Here is a 14738-nt window from a genome sequence, read left to right as displayed (position 1 = left end):
CACAGTGTGTGTGTTGTGGGGAGAGGAAAGGGAAGGCGAATGTAGGCCACTTTGAGACTCCTTCGGGTAGAGAAAAGCGGCATATAAGAACCAACTCTTCTTCTTTCTCTTGCAAGCCTCTGTATGGGCTACTACAGGCAAAACTGCAGCTAATCACACATGCCTATTTTGAAGAAAAGGACTTCTCACAAATTTCAATTCTCAAGGTAGGTTTTCAATATACAAATACCCAGGACTTAAAAGAAACGCATAAGTATTTTTTGTGGCTATAAGAACAGAATGTACTGTTTCTGTATACATTGAGACCAGGCAGGGGATCTTCCTCAATGACTTGTCTGATTCCTAAATAGCAGCAAGGGTAAAGTCGCTTTGCTTTACAATTTCAATTATGGGAAGATTTCCATCTGTGGAAATGAAGCTTCCCCCCTCCCCGCCCACAGCCTGAAATGCTGATCCTGTGGGGCATAACTGCCCCCTCCCATAATAGGTTAGGGCTGATAATAGTTCCCTCCCATAATAGATTTGTTATTCTTGTTAGGTGCGAAGTCGTGTCTGACCCATTGTTGCCACATGGACAATGATCCTCCAGGCCTTCCTGTCCTCTACCATTCCCCAGAGTCCATTTAAGTTTGCACATAATAGATTAGGGCTCCCATAATAGATCAGACATGCACTAAGTTAATAAAAAATGCCCAGTTTCATGTGTGAGCAAAATGATGCAGCAGAATATGTCTTCTTACTTTGCATTTGGAGAATTTCCTTTTTCACTGAAATAAGAGAGCAGCCCTAGCAAGCAAAGAGAATGAACATTCTTATTGGTATCTTCAGACAGGAGTCAAATAAGCATGCCACTCATTCTGCATGCCAGAGACGGGTGTTTTCTTGAATAGCACATGTATGCATGTCCCATGCCCCATTGCAAGCTACTTTTTGAAATGGGAAGAGTTTCAAAGGTCCTTACTGGCACAGAAATCCACTGGGCCAAAGTACCCCGGCCTTGGGATATGCACATGACTTTGGGTCATGGCCCATGACCGCAGGTATTTGTTGGACTGAAGCCACATCTTTAGTGATGCTTTTAAAAGAGTTTCAAAGCTCTTTGTAGTTTGGCCAATGCTTGTGGTTCGAAGGCTTTTCCATTCACTTTTCCAGTTGTTTTGGCGGCTGCCTACATTTACTGTTGTTCAGGGGTAGGCAAACTGTGGCCCTCCAGATGGACATCTGGAGGGCCACAGTTTGCCTACCCCTGCCGTAGTTGCTTTCTGAATCTGTGATTTTTACAGGAGCTTTATGAGCATATGAACAACTCGTTGGGAGGAAGCCCCCTGGAAGGTTCACAAGTTTACCTTGGTAAGCAGCTCTTACTAAAGATCAGACTGTTGAATGTTTGGTTTCCTGGAGTATAGAAAATGTCTCGTTCCAAGACCATTTTCCTGAAAAATTGACTAATTACTATGATTACTTTCCCCTTCAGTCATGGGACTAAGTAATTATCTGGCCATCTATACACAAACATCCCTTCAATTTTCTCTTGTTATGTGGGATTCCTGGCATTCCATTCATGCAGGGAAGTGAGCTGCACAGCTTAGTTCCCTGAAAGCTGGGCTCATTTAAAAACGGCAATTAAAGATATATTAGTGGGCCATATCCCTTGCTTTCATCCTCTTCTTCCTCTAGTGAATTTGTTGGGGGAAAGGCAAACATTTTCGGTGGTTAAAATACAGTTTGCATGCCTGGTCAGTGACCCATGCCGTGGCTGTTTTTCCAGTGTTGAACACAAACAAAATACACAAATAAAATACTATGAAATCTTTCAATCATGTTGCAGGCAGGTTTCTCCATATGCGTAGCAAGGCGTGTATAGCTTTGTACATTTGGAAGTCCTGCTTACAGGGGGGAATCAGGTAATTGTTTTGTTCTTGTTTTTTAGGTTTGTCTCCACGAGACCTTGTCCTTCATTTTAGACACAAGGTATATATTCTTCATGATCTAGATATGTATCATATGCAGCTCATGTACCTCATGTTTTCATTGCAGTTCAAACCTTTTCAACATAAGAATAATAGTATGAGCTGCTGCCCGTTCTTATAGTATTCATAGGCCTGATCGTATGCCATGTGCTGTTCTTTAAGCAGGAAGATTTGATTGACTGATTATCCTCTTGACACAAAGACTGGGTGTCAATATTTGCCTCCTGGCTGCCATTTTTATCCTTATCTAAATGTCTCTTTACATTGTCTGTACCTGAGGAGGAATGGAAGTTTTTCACTCCCTTATCAAGGGACTTAGATTTTACAATTCCTGGTACAAAAGGTGATAACATGCTATTGCATAAGTAATGCAAAAGAACTGGATGAGAAATGGACCTAGAATTATATGCATTCCATTGGTGTCTTGTAAAGTTACAGGGGCATTTTTTACTCAACTGTTGGGTTTTTGTTGAGTGAGGAAGCTTACACTGTAAGGAAGAATCTTTTCTCCAATGGAATATCCTTTTCTTAATGGGAAAAATGAGTGAAATAATTCAACCTTCATATAAAGTTTCTGTAGATTGATTATCATTTTTAATACATGTAAATACCTTGAAGTACTTAAGTATCTTGTACTTAACTTTTCATAGCTTCATTGTACCCTCGTTCACTGAGAATTAATAGACGGAAATATTATTGTGGAATAGTGTATGTACCAATTCCTGATGGTGACTTGTGTTTTCTTTTACATTTTTAAGGTCTTAATTCTTTTTAAATTGATTCTTCTAGAGAAAAAGGTAAGATCCTTACATTCTCTAAGAGGCTGTCCATTAATACCAGTTTTTCTTTCTTGCTTCCTCTCCTCTCCAAGTTGTCACTGTAATTTTTTTGTCTCTTTCAGGTTTTGTTTTATATTTCACCGGTGAATAGGTTGGTGGGAGCACTACTGACTGTGTTATCGCTCTTTCCTGGTGAGAATATTATTTCGCCGCTATTATTCTATATTTCACTTTCACTCAGTTTATTTGGCTGAATGGCATATGAGACTGTGTTTCAGGGCTACTTCCTTTAGGAAACCCATACACCACCCCAGCAATAGCAGAAATACTAAATGGCTCAATGCAGAAACCTCACAAAATCATGGTTTATTTTAACTATGGCTAGCTTATGAAACCAGGATCATGTATTAACGAAGGCATCACATCAAAATTGCAAAATGTCATAGTCCTGCTGTATACCACATAGTTATTTCCAAGTTACTATACACTGCAGGGGTATATAAAACACCGTTGGTTTCTCGTAGAAATACACCCAAAGCAAACGAAACCAATAGGCAAAAAGTTGTATCTTCTACAGGTACAGGATATCAATTGAAGAAGTGACCCCTTTACTGAAGAGCTATTGCCAATGTGATATCCTGTACCTGTAGAAATTAATACTGGTGATGTTATATGAAGACGACAATCACAACCACTGAAGAAGTAATAGAAAGCGCGATTGAATACCTGGGACCCCGTTCTGGTTGCAAAATTATTTAGGACTGCATTTAATAAATCTCAAGAAGATACAACTTTTTGTCTATTGGTTTTGTTTGCTTTGGGTATATAAAACAAGCAAAAAAAAATCTCTCCAACATCCTCATCTTAATCTTTACAATAGTCCTTATACTTGAGATATTCTAACTAAAAAGCATATCAACTACCCTGTTTTGCCACTGTATTATCAATGTTTGTCACTACTGTCTCAACAGTAACTTATTAACTATGACCATAAATGTATCAAAAAGATAAAGAAAACCATGCAAAAAGCAGGCTGAAGTACTTATTACCCTGAGAATGTGTGATCAGAATCCCCAGAATCTGATTGCCAAGAAGTTGAATTATTAATATACTTATTACACCTAATAAGAGTGGATGTGAGCCTCATTATTTTGGCCTTTTGATTTTGTTTGTGGAAGAGACCAGAGCTGTGGCACAAGGGAAGAGGAAAGAGGGGGACCCACAGTACACCATCTCCCCCCCCAACCCCTACAAGTCCACCACTTCCCAGATTCTTGTTCTTCCTAGCTGTAAAGCGACAGAGGCCCCTTCCTTGGTTAGAGGGAGCTTTGCCGTGGGAGTTTGCTGGGTGACCTTGGGCCAGTCTCGCGCTCTCTTTCTAAACCTACCTCATCGCCTTGTTACGAGAAAATGCAGGTGAAGAGAGTGATATGAGTTGCTTTGGGTCTCGATTGTAGAAAATAAATAGGACAGGGAAATGTAAATGAATAAATATTCCCTCTCCCCCAATAGTCACCTTTGTAGGGAATTTTAGTTAACGGATGAGATGGGTCAGAAGGGTTGTGCCCCCTTCCACCAGCACTGGCACAATCCAAATCGGGCTCTGTTGTGCAAGATGTCGTGTTACTCTGCTTAACTTCACTTTTCATTTCACTGATACACTGATGTTGATGGGTGCGCTTTTGGTTCCAGGCATGATAGACCATGGTCTTACTGACTGTTCGCAGTACCGGCCAAGAAAGAGTGTATCTGATGATATCGTCTATGAGGGAATTCCACTCCCTTCAGAGGACTACGTTTCACTCTCTTCCGTGGAGCTGTCCAGCACAAACCTAGGAAGAGCCGAGGAGAACCAGACTTTGTTGGAAAGCCAAGAACTGGTCACGCAGAAGGCAGATATGCCTGTATCCAAGATGGAGGAGAACGCCTGTAGAACAGAAGCTTCCAATGAAACGGGGCAGCACTTGAGACCTCCTTCCCGCACTTCTCCGGAGTCCTCTGAGAGCGACTGGGAAACCTTAGATCCCAATGTCCTGGAGGACCCCAATGCGAAAGGAGAACATGAACTTTCAGGGACAGCTGGGCAGTCTGAAATCCTTCCCAAGGAATTGGTGGTCTCTGAAAGCTTCCCAATTACTGTGCAGCCTCAACCTAAGGCAGGGCACACGGTGTTTGTTCCTGGACTTATATCTGGCTTAGAAGAGGACCAGTATGGCATGCCTTTAGCTGTCTTCACCAAGGTAGGAGTGTTACCAAAATCTTACGGCCTTTCTTTTCATCAGTGAAGCACAGTTTCCAAGGTGATGCTGATTCAAAGGTTTTGCTGTTGGGACAGTGAGCGCTCCAGATCTTGACCTTCATAGACCCTGAGTGCAAAGGTGTGTTTAACACTGCTATAGCAGGGCAGGTGAGGGGTTTACTGAAAGCACCATACACACTTTGGAAAAATAGTCATGTTGAGAAGGAAGAAAAGGAAGAAGAGTTGGCTTTTGGACCCCGCTTTTCTCTACCCAAAGGAGTGGCTTACAGTCGCCTTCCCTTCCTCTCCCCATAACAGACACCCTGTGAGGTAGGAGGGGCTGAGAGAGCTCTGAGAGAACTGTGACTGGCTCAGGATCCCCCAACTGGCTGCACATGGAAGAGAAGCAGGGAGTCAAACCTGGTTCTCCGCATGAGAGGCTGCTGCTCTTAACCGGTACGTCCCACTGGCTCTCAGGAAGGCAAATGAATGGCCTGTCCATGAAACTGAACAGCTTGGAATGCTAGGGCTGGGAATGTCCAGCTTTTGGGGGTCCTTTGAGGGACTTGTCCAAGGAGGACCTCTTAACTGTTCATGAAAGTGGGAGGGTAGGGGGGGGAACAAGGCAAGTTAACTGAGAGACTGTGCCAGAGAACCTGTGTCATCAATAGGAGCACTCAGACAGACCGTTCTCACGCAGTCCAGGAAGCAATGAGAACCAGCATGGTGTAATGATTAGGGGCGGCAGCCTCTAATCCGCAGAACTGGGTTTGATTCCCCGCTCCTCCTCCACATGCTGCCAGCTGGAAGACCCTGGGCCAGTCACAGTTCTCAGAGGCCTCTCAGCTCCACCAAGCTCACAGGGTGTCTGTGGCAGGAAGAGGAAGGGAAGGAGATTATAAGCCACTTGAAGACTCCTTTCGGTAGTGAAAAACAGGACATAAAAATCAACCTTTTCTTCCTCTTCTTCATTGCCAGTCAGTAACCATGCTGTAGATCTGGGTCTCAGCACAGGAGTTGCCTAGTGATGCTCATGAAGCTCTCATGGCTCAGGGGTTATATTACCTACATGCAAATCCATGAAAGGGTCACAAACCGTTGCTTAGAAAGGGTTGGGAAGCCTCTGAACATGGAATACCCTCTGCTACTTTTAACCATTGTGGCTAAAAGACAGAATTTGTGAATTTAGAAACATAGAATCCTAGAGTTGGAAAGAGGCATACAGACCATCTAGTCCAACCCCCTGCTCAATGCAGGATCAGCCTCAAGCATCCAAGATAAGTATCTGTCCAGCCACTGCTTGAAGACCACCAGTGAGAGGAAGCTCACCACCTTCTTAGGCAGTCAATCCCACTGCTAAACTACTCTGACTGTGAATTTCTTTCCTGATATGTAGCCAATACCATTCTATACACAGTTTAAACCCATTTCTGCAGGCCCTATTGTCTGCTGCCAATAGGAACCAATTTTTCAGATACTTAAAGAGGGCAATCTTTCCCCCTCAACCTCCTCTCCTCCAGGCTGAGCTTTCCCAAGTCCTTCAGACTTTCTTCTTAGGGCTTGGCCCCCAAACAATACTCTTTGTCACTCTCTTCTGCACCCTCTCAATTTTGTCCATGACCTTCTTGAATTGAGGCCTTCAGAACTGCACACAGGACTCCATGTGCAGTGTGACTAATACAGCAGGACTATGGCAGTTTGTCTCATAGAATCATAGAATTCTATGATTCCTTTTGAAACTGTGTAAACCAAAGCAAGCCAGAAAAGGCATCAGCTGTCTTTTGGGCACTGAAGGGTTTGATCAGCCTTGTGAAAAGTCTGATGGCTCCCGAGCTTTGTGGGGCAGGAATTGTTGCCTCTTTTCCCTGACTGCCTGGCATTGTGCCACAGGCCTCCTTTTGCTCTGGGTGCCTGTAGCCCTTTGGAGTTAAATGCCACAATTTCTATACGGCTGGAAGCGGGCTGGCCTCTTACGTGTTCTATTTATGATTTTCAACTATTATGGCTTCCGAGCTCTCCGTTGAAATCAGGGTGCATAATCTACGTAAAAGGACTTTGTTCAAACATCTAATACTCAACGTTCCTGGGAGGCTCTAGCCTAATTGATGGCATAAGAACAGAAGATCTCAGGGCCGGCAAAGACAGCCCTTTGCTCTGTTATCTTCACTTTGGGAAGTTCGACCTGGGAAAGTATGGCTATGGCTGATGAATAACTATGTGGATGTCTCTTTGAACCCATTTGTACAATGAAGTTGAAGGGCCGACCCCTGCATTCACTGTGAAGGTGACGTCCTTGTCATTCTTCCAGAGTTACTCGCTGTTATAAACATCCCCCCCCCACCCCTGGGGTGACTTTGAGGGAGGGGCCACTGCTGAGTTTCTCTGTGTTCAAATCTGTGGGAAGGAGCGGAACACTTACAAAAGTGAGTAATCGCAGAAGAATCTGCTTTTAAAAGGCAGCTTTTTTGTTGTTGTCTTGGCTTTACAAGACTTGTACATCTCTCTCTACACCTTCACCCTTTTGTTCACTGTCCAAATGCAGTTGAACAGTTTCATTCCCATGGTCATTTTGGCACCTCCAAGCTATGTTCTGTCTAAAGGCATGAAAGGCTGGATTTAAGCCAAAGGGTGGTACAGATGCAATGCCGCACTGCCCTTTGGAGCTGTGTGGATGAGCCCTGTGTTCACGTCCCCCACGTAGCCAAGAAGTGCTTTTGTTGCCATCCACAGTTCATTGTTCCATCTGAACTGGTAAACCTGAGTCTCTCCTGAAGACTGCTTGCTGTCTTGTTTCAGTTCGGGAATGCAAGCTCCAGCTCAGATGATGAACTGTACCATCGCAAAGGTCCCCTGTTGTCATGAACCCCAGTTCCTGACCCGCATTTCACCTGTGTTCTCCCGGAGACTCCCGAATTGTTGGCCAAAAAGCCATAAATCTCCTGTTGGTTCCTTTCCTCCCTTGAATTCCACAGCATCTCCCCGCCAGAACCCCTTATCGTTTCCTGATCTTGCTAGGAGCTGTGAAGTCTCAACACATGTAACTTTTTAGATCAAAGCAAGGGCCAATGGTCCTCCTGAAAACTATTGTATTTTCCCACCTTGTGGATCCCTCTTTAGCCTCCTTTATTCAACTCCAGGTATAAAACCCCCCAGGGGGGGATTGGTCCTTTGTCTCTGCGAAAGAGTTTGTTCGTTGAACTTTTCCGTGGATGCCTTTCTGTATTTGTCTGCTGAATAAGGATTCCCTTTGGATTTCACTACAATCGCGGGAAATTGGCTTTTCAGCAGACTTTACTGGGGTGTCCCCTACCTGGTTCCTGACACCTGTCAGTTGGGATTTAACAGAAGCATGGGCATTGACCATGTGGCTACAAGCCATGCTTTGGTGTTGCAATTGCACCCTCCCTAAGACCTGGTCAAGTTGTTTCTTGGTTAGTAGATTAGTAACACTGGTCCATTGCAGTAACAGTAAACATGAATTCTGTCTTGGACATGGTGTGTACAGATTATAATGACTGAATATGTTAGATGTTTCTGTTGTTTGTTATGTCATCTAAGAACATGGCGTCTCTTTCCCCATTGAGCCTTTTGTTTTTCCTTTGCAGTTAAGCACTTCTCTTTTCTCTTCCAGGGATATCTTTGTTTGCCATACATGGCTCTCCAGCAGCACCACCTCCTCTCTGATGTAACCATTCGTGGTTTCGTTGCGGGAGCCACCAACATCCTCTTCCGCCAGCAGAAGCATCTAAGCGATGCCATCGTAGAGGTACAGATCCCTCTCCCTGTGCAGCTTCAGGAAATGCTATCATTTGCCTTTGGAACGTGTTGGGACAGTGGGGCTGGGTTACGTGCAAGGGTAACGAGAGGCTGATGTAGGAAAGCAGGTTAACGTATTTTGGAATGAATGAGCCAACTGTTTCCCAGCTGGAAGCTTACTTAATGAAACCAAACCCAATTTGGCTTCCTGTTAGCAGGCAGCAGGCTGGCTTGAAAAGTTATTTGCAGGCTGCATACGTGCAAGTTTTCTTTTTCAAATGCCAGAGTACAATGCAGGCCGCCTTGCATTCACACAAGTTAATTTCATATACCGGGACTCCCACGTGGTAGTTGCTTGAAATGGCCTTCCACTTGTAGAATGGTTTGACCCCATGTTGCATGGAGTAGCTCTTCATCACCACTGGCAGTCCTAGCTGTAACAGACCTTGCTGAGCTGGAAGGGACTAGGAGAGCCTTTGACCAGGAAGAGGAGAAGAGCTGGTTTTTTATACTCTGCTTTTCCCAAAGCAGCTTACAAAGGATTCTCAAAGCAGTTTAGAAGAAGAGTTGGTTCTTATATGCCGCTTTTCTCTACCCGAAGGAGGCTCAAAGCGGCTTACAATCGCCTTCCCTTTCCTCTTCCCACAATATACACCCCATGGGGTTGGTGAGGCTGAGAGAGCCCTGATATCACTGCTCGGTCAGAACAGCTTTATCAGTGCCGTGGAGAGCCCAAGTTCATCCAGCTGGCTGCATGTGGGGGAGCGCAGAATTAAAACGGGCTAGCCAGATTAGAAGTCTGCACTCCTAACCACTACACCAAACTGGCTCGTTGCCTTTCCTTTCCTCTCCCCACAACAGACACCCTGGGAAGTAGGTAAGGCTGAGAGAGCTGTAAGAGAACTGCTCTGCAAGAATACCCCTGACAGGACTGTGGCTGGTCCAAGGTCATCCAACTGGCTGCATGTGGAGGAGCAGGAAATCAAACTGGGCTCTCCAGATTAGAGCTTGTCATTCCTAACCACTACACCACATTGACCAGATCTGCATGACAGACTGGATCAGCCCCTCCCTCACCCCCAGAACCATCTGGGTAAATTCTGCACCAGTTTACTACAAGGAGAAAATTACATCAGTGGGACTGGACAGAGTCAGCAGATGATCATGAGTGACAATGGATAGGAGCTTAATAAGCTGCCTTAGTCCAGGCAGAGAGTGCGTACATCCCCAATTGGATGTATCTTTGAAAACATACCTCCGTTTTGTCTTGCTCTGGACTTCTGTTTTTCACGTGGGGCCGATCTCCACAGATCGAAGAAGCTCTAGTCCAAATCCACGACCCAGAGCTCAGGAAGGTCCTGAATCCCACGACAGCTGACCTGAGGTTTGCAGACTACCTGGTGAAGCACGTGACGGAGAACAGGGACGACGTATTCCTCGATGGTACCGGCTGGGAAGGAGGAGACGAGTGGATCCGGGCCCAGTTTGGCTCGTACCTCCACGCGCTACTGGCTACTTCACTTCAGCCAGGTAAGTTCTGCATAACCCCTTTGAGCATTTCACTCCTTGCGCATAATATTTAGAAAAGTCTAATGAGGAGGAAGGGAAAAAGAAGGGCCAGGCCTTTAACCAAAGGGGGCTTCTTGTACTCTCGCCGCCATCCACCTCCCACTCCCACCCAGACATGTGTCCTGCCAAGTATAGAGGGTGGCGTCTGCTGAAGTCTGTCTCCCTGACAAAAGATTGTTTTTTTTGAAAGCCCAGATTTCGTGTGCTCACAGTTAGGGCGACATATGTGAGAGCTGGTGGGTTGCGTAGGGGGTGCTTGCCCACCCCCTGTGATCTGTCTCTGCTCTGCCATCTGCCACCCCTGGCACTCGCCAAAATGTTTTACGAATTCTTGGCTCATACTCGGTGACAATAATAGCACGTCCGCATTCCTCCGCTGTATGGTGCTGGAAGCATGAGTCATCTGGTTATCATTTCATTGTTGTAGGTGGGGGTAGCTCGCAAATGATCCCTCGGTTTGTTTGGCTGTGTCTTCTGAGATTGTCTTTTTAGCCGATCCTTTCTCCAAGGAGCTTGGAGGATATGTACATGATTGTCCTCTTCCTTGCCCAGTTAAAATTTGTCTTATTGATGGGTAGAAGACTCAAGCCACAGACTTCTTTAATGCTGCTCAGGTTCTTGGTATAACTGTGAATTCACTGATAAGGAGATATATTTGATTCAAGATGATGGATTTCCCTGTTGTCGAATTTTGAGCTGTGTTTATAAAGTCCCAGGCAGGGAGAGAGGGGCCAGGGCTTGAACGAGATGCATGTAAACTCAGTGTTCTGCTTCTCCAAGTGCAGTGGATGTCAGGTTTCATGGCATTTTCCTGATTCTAAAAGTGTATTGCCTTTTCTCATTGAATCTATCATTTTAAACTTTTTCATATTAATGTTTTTAGCTTTTGTATTAGAATGATGACTCTAGAACAGTGGTTTTCATCCTGGGGGTCGGGATCCCTTTGGGGGTCAAATGACCCTTTCACTGGAGTCGTGACAGGGTAAGCAGCTTGGTGGGGGGGGGGTGCCATCTACATAATAGCCTTGTGGGGTAGATTGAGATAGGGCATTCGTTTGTCTGGAGCAGCAGAAAAGAGTGAGATCAGTATGTTGGGAGAAGAGGCAGAGCTGAACTGAGAAACCCCGGAAAAAAATCCAATTTATATACAATCATGAACAATGGATCTTCACGCCATTGGTCAGTTTTGGTTTAATTTCTGTGAAAGAACACTTGCATAATTCTATGGTTGGGGGGTTACCACAATATGAGGAACACAATGAAGGGTCACGGCATTAGGAAGGTTGAGAACCACTGCTCTAGAAAGCATGGCTGGATGCCTGTTTGGTCAGATGTTTAAACTGTCATGGATTTTCTGGAGGATGAGCAGCAGTTTAATGTCTTCCTGTGAAATAAAATCTGTCTGCTTGGCCTGCAGTGAGTGTACATTCATTGTACCTATGTCTGCATTCTGCTCCTAGAGAGCTTAGGCCAAGCAAAGGTGTGGGCTTAAATGTAAGGTGGTGTTTGCATTTATATACATACACAGCTATATTGTTATCAGTGAATTGCCTGTTTGTAATGAAACGTCCCCTCTGATGTATATCTGCCTGCATGGTGGTAGAGAACATATTCAGGGAGATGCAACAGGATGGATTTTCCATTCCAGTCAGCTTTTCCCCTTGTTGCTGCTGTCCTCCATTATATTTTATGTATAGCAGTGGTCCCCAACCACCGGGCCGCGGCTCCCTCTCCCCGCCCCCCCCCGCAGTGAGAAACTTCCCAGGCTGCAAGCAAATTGGCTGCCAAAGCGGGGGGGGAGAGGGAAGCACGGCCGCCAGCGCAAACGCGCATGCGCGGCAGGCTCACGTATGCGCCATTTGTGTCATGAGCGGCCACAAATGAGCATGTGCAGCAGTTTCACGCATGCACACATGCACGAAAGTGCCACGCATGCACATTTGTGGCTGTGCATGGCCCATATGCTGACCTGCCGCACATGCATGTTTGCAGCCGCGCATCGCCCTTTCCCCCACCAGTCCGCAGCCTAAAAAAGGTTGCAGACCACTGATGTATAGCATTCCCAAACAGACATCATGCTTTTTCAAGGATGTATTCCTGAACATGTGAAATGCGACAGAACTGCTTAGCGTATCTTTTATATTTGTTAGACAATGAAAAAATACTGTCAGACTTCGGAGCAGCCTTTGTAGCAGCTTGGAGGAATACACACAATTACAGAGTGTGGAACAGCAATAAACACCCAGCTCTTGCAGAGGTAAATCCTAGGTAAGATACTAAGCTTTAGTGTTTGTTTACAACTGAGCCAATGTGTGAGGCCCATTTCATAGCAATGGACATCAGTATCATGACCAATGGGTTGAAATTAATTCTTAATACATTTTGGCTAAACATCCGGAAGAAGTTCCTGATAGAGTGATTCCTCAGTGGAACAGGCTTCCTCAGGAATTGGTGAGTTCTTCTTCTTTGGAAGTATTTGAGCAGAGGACATGCAATATGAAGCCTGTAATTGGCCCATGGGAACATGTGGGAAGAGACTGTGCGGATTAAGTGAAGGAAGGGGGAAACTATGGAAAAAAGCCACTTTAAGTCCCTGATCAAGAGTAAAAGTGGGATATTAATGTTAAGAGGGTGAGGCCAGGATTTCATGTTTTCTAGTAGTAGTAGTAGGGCCAGTATTATACAGTGCAGTTTTTAGAAGTGTCTTGCCTACATATATCTCCCAATTGTTTGTACCCCAGCTGCATCTAGCTTTCCTTGCGGACAGAATACAGAAAGTCCATTGTACAAGCATTCAAATGAGAGGGGATAATCTGTTGTTGCAGATAGTCTAGTGGCACCATAAAAACTAGCAATGCTACATGATTAGTACTGTATGTGGGGGGGGGGAGTAGGGAAATAAAATTCTTAACTTTTCTATGTCTTTCTACCTTTGTTATAAAACCAATAAAGTATATTATTAAAAAGACTAGCAATGGTTATGATGACATTAGCTTGACTTCAGTTTAGAGACGCAGAAAGAAAGAAAATAATTTTGAAAATTCTCTTACCTGTGCTATTGCACTGACGTCTGCTTTTATATATTGCTTTGGGCAGAGTGTGTTTGTGTTTATTGCACGTTCTGCTTAATACTGAAAACAACTGGAATGTGATTGGGAAGAAGACAAAGAGGCATTGGCATAGAGCAGGGGTAGTCAACCTGTGGCCCTCCAGATGTCCATGGCCTACAATTCCCATGAGCCCCTGCCAGCGAACTGGCAGGGCCTCATGGGAATTGTAGGCCATGGACATCTGGAGGGCCACAGTTTGACTACTCCTGGCATAGAGCATAGGGAGAAGTAGACAGAGGAGAAAACTGGTTTGTCTGTCTGGGAAGGAATTCTGACAGGGTTCTATACCAAAGTTCTTGTTGACTCTTCAAGGGAGGCTCTGAATTCTACACATATTGGATTACCTCCCTGCAAAAAAAAAAAGGGAGCGATTTTTTTCCTTCAAATAGATCAGGCGAGAGAGAGCGATGGCTTGTTGTTATAGCTGACAAATAAACATCTCCTGTTTTTCCCTCTCTCATCCTCCACTGCAGTCACCCATTCCAAGGTCAATATTCAGTTTCAGATGTAAAATTAAGACTATCACAGTAAGTACCATATTTAAGTATGTTAATATGTTCCTTTATTAAATTGGTGGCCTGACTTCTTGGTTTCAGTTGGGGCTTTTACCCTAGAAGGAACTGATTGTTATAAAGTAAGCAACTGTTAGAATCATTTTGATTCTGATATCAATTAATGACAAAGGACTTTATGATGAAAGATTTTTTGAAGATCTCTAGATCTCTGATTCTCTACTCTATATTAATTCCTTAACTGATACAATGAACTTTACAGTGATCAGATTCCTGAGCCACTTGGATGACGCCATATTTTCTTTTTTGTGTAGTTCTGTTCAGAATAGCGAACGGGGCAAGAAGATTGGCAACGCCATGGTTACTACCAGTCGGAATGTTGTACAAACAGGAAGAGCTGTAGGTAAGAAGTTTCCGGTGGTGTTTCAGATCATTCAAGGTGACCTTTAAGGCCATTCATGGTCTGGGCCCAATATATCTGAGGGTGCTGGCTGCTTTGGGCCGAAGCGCCCAACCCTAGTTCTAAGTAATGTTTTTACTGCAATTTTACTCTTTTATTACTAAACCACCACAAGCCTGCTAGCCAGGGAGTGACAGCTTGCACTTTTGGTGCTGTGAAGAGGTAGCTGGAAGATAACGAATAAGCAAGCCATCTTATCCACCAAAGGAAGAGCTTGCAGGTGCAAGGAGATGAGGAGCCAGCATTATATAGCTGGTTTCTCCCCCTTTACTAATTTTTGGCTATATGAGCACAAAAGGTTGGATATAGACAGCATTTTCACTGTCACTCAGTTCTCATTACA

General features: G+C 44.6%; 1 protein-coding gene across 6 annotated transcripts in view; it reads left to right on the top strand.

Annotated features, from left to right (window-relative positions):
• The window catches only part of AVL9 (AVL9 cell migration associated), a 32842-nt gene that overhangs the window by 14370 nt on the left and 3734 nt on the right, over positions 1-14738 (top strand). For 4 of the 6 annotated variants that reach the window (XM_077304207.1, XM_077304210.1, XM_077304208.1 and 1 more), the window contains 11 exons: positions 117-206; positions 1284-1350; positions 1931-1971; positions 2729-2767; positions 2872-2941; positions 4442-4989; positions 8620-8754; positions 10055-10274; positions 12464-12581; positions 13897-13950; positions 14250-14338. In XM_077304207.1, coding sequence (XP_077160322.1) covers positions 117-206; positions 1284-1350; positions 1931-1971; positions 2729-2767; positions 2872-2941; positions 4442-4989; positions 8620-8754; positions 10055-10274; positions 12464-12581; positions 13897-13950; positions 14250-14338 — 1471 coding nt within the window. The remainder of the gene's footprint in view (positions 1-116; positions 207-1283; positions 1351-1930; positions 1972-2728; positions 2768-2871; positions 2942-4441; positions 4990-8619; positions 8755-10054; positions 10275-12463; positions 12582-13896; positions 13951-14249; positions 14339-14738) is intronic. The other 2 variants (XR_013225576.1, XR_013225575.1) reach the window with 1 other exon arrangement.

This window comes from Paroedura picta, chromosome 11 (genome assembly GCF_049243985.1).
Source record: "Paroedura picta isolate Pp20150507F chromosome 11, Ppicta_v3.0, whole genome shotgun sequence".
Classification (NCBI taxonomy): domain Eukaryota; kingdom Metazoa; phylum Chordata; class Lepidosauria; order Squamata; family Gekkonidae; genus Paroedura; species Paroedura picta.
Note: the sequence above shows the minus strand (reverse complement) of the source record. Positions and strands in the feature narration are given on the sequence as shown.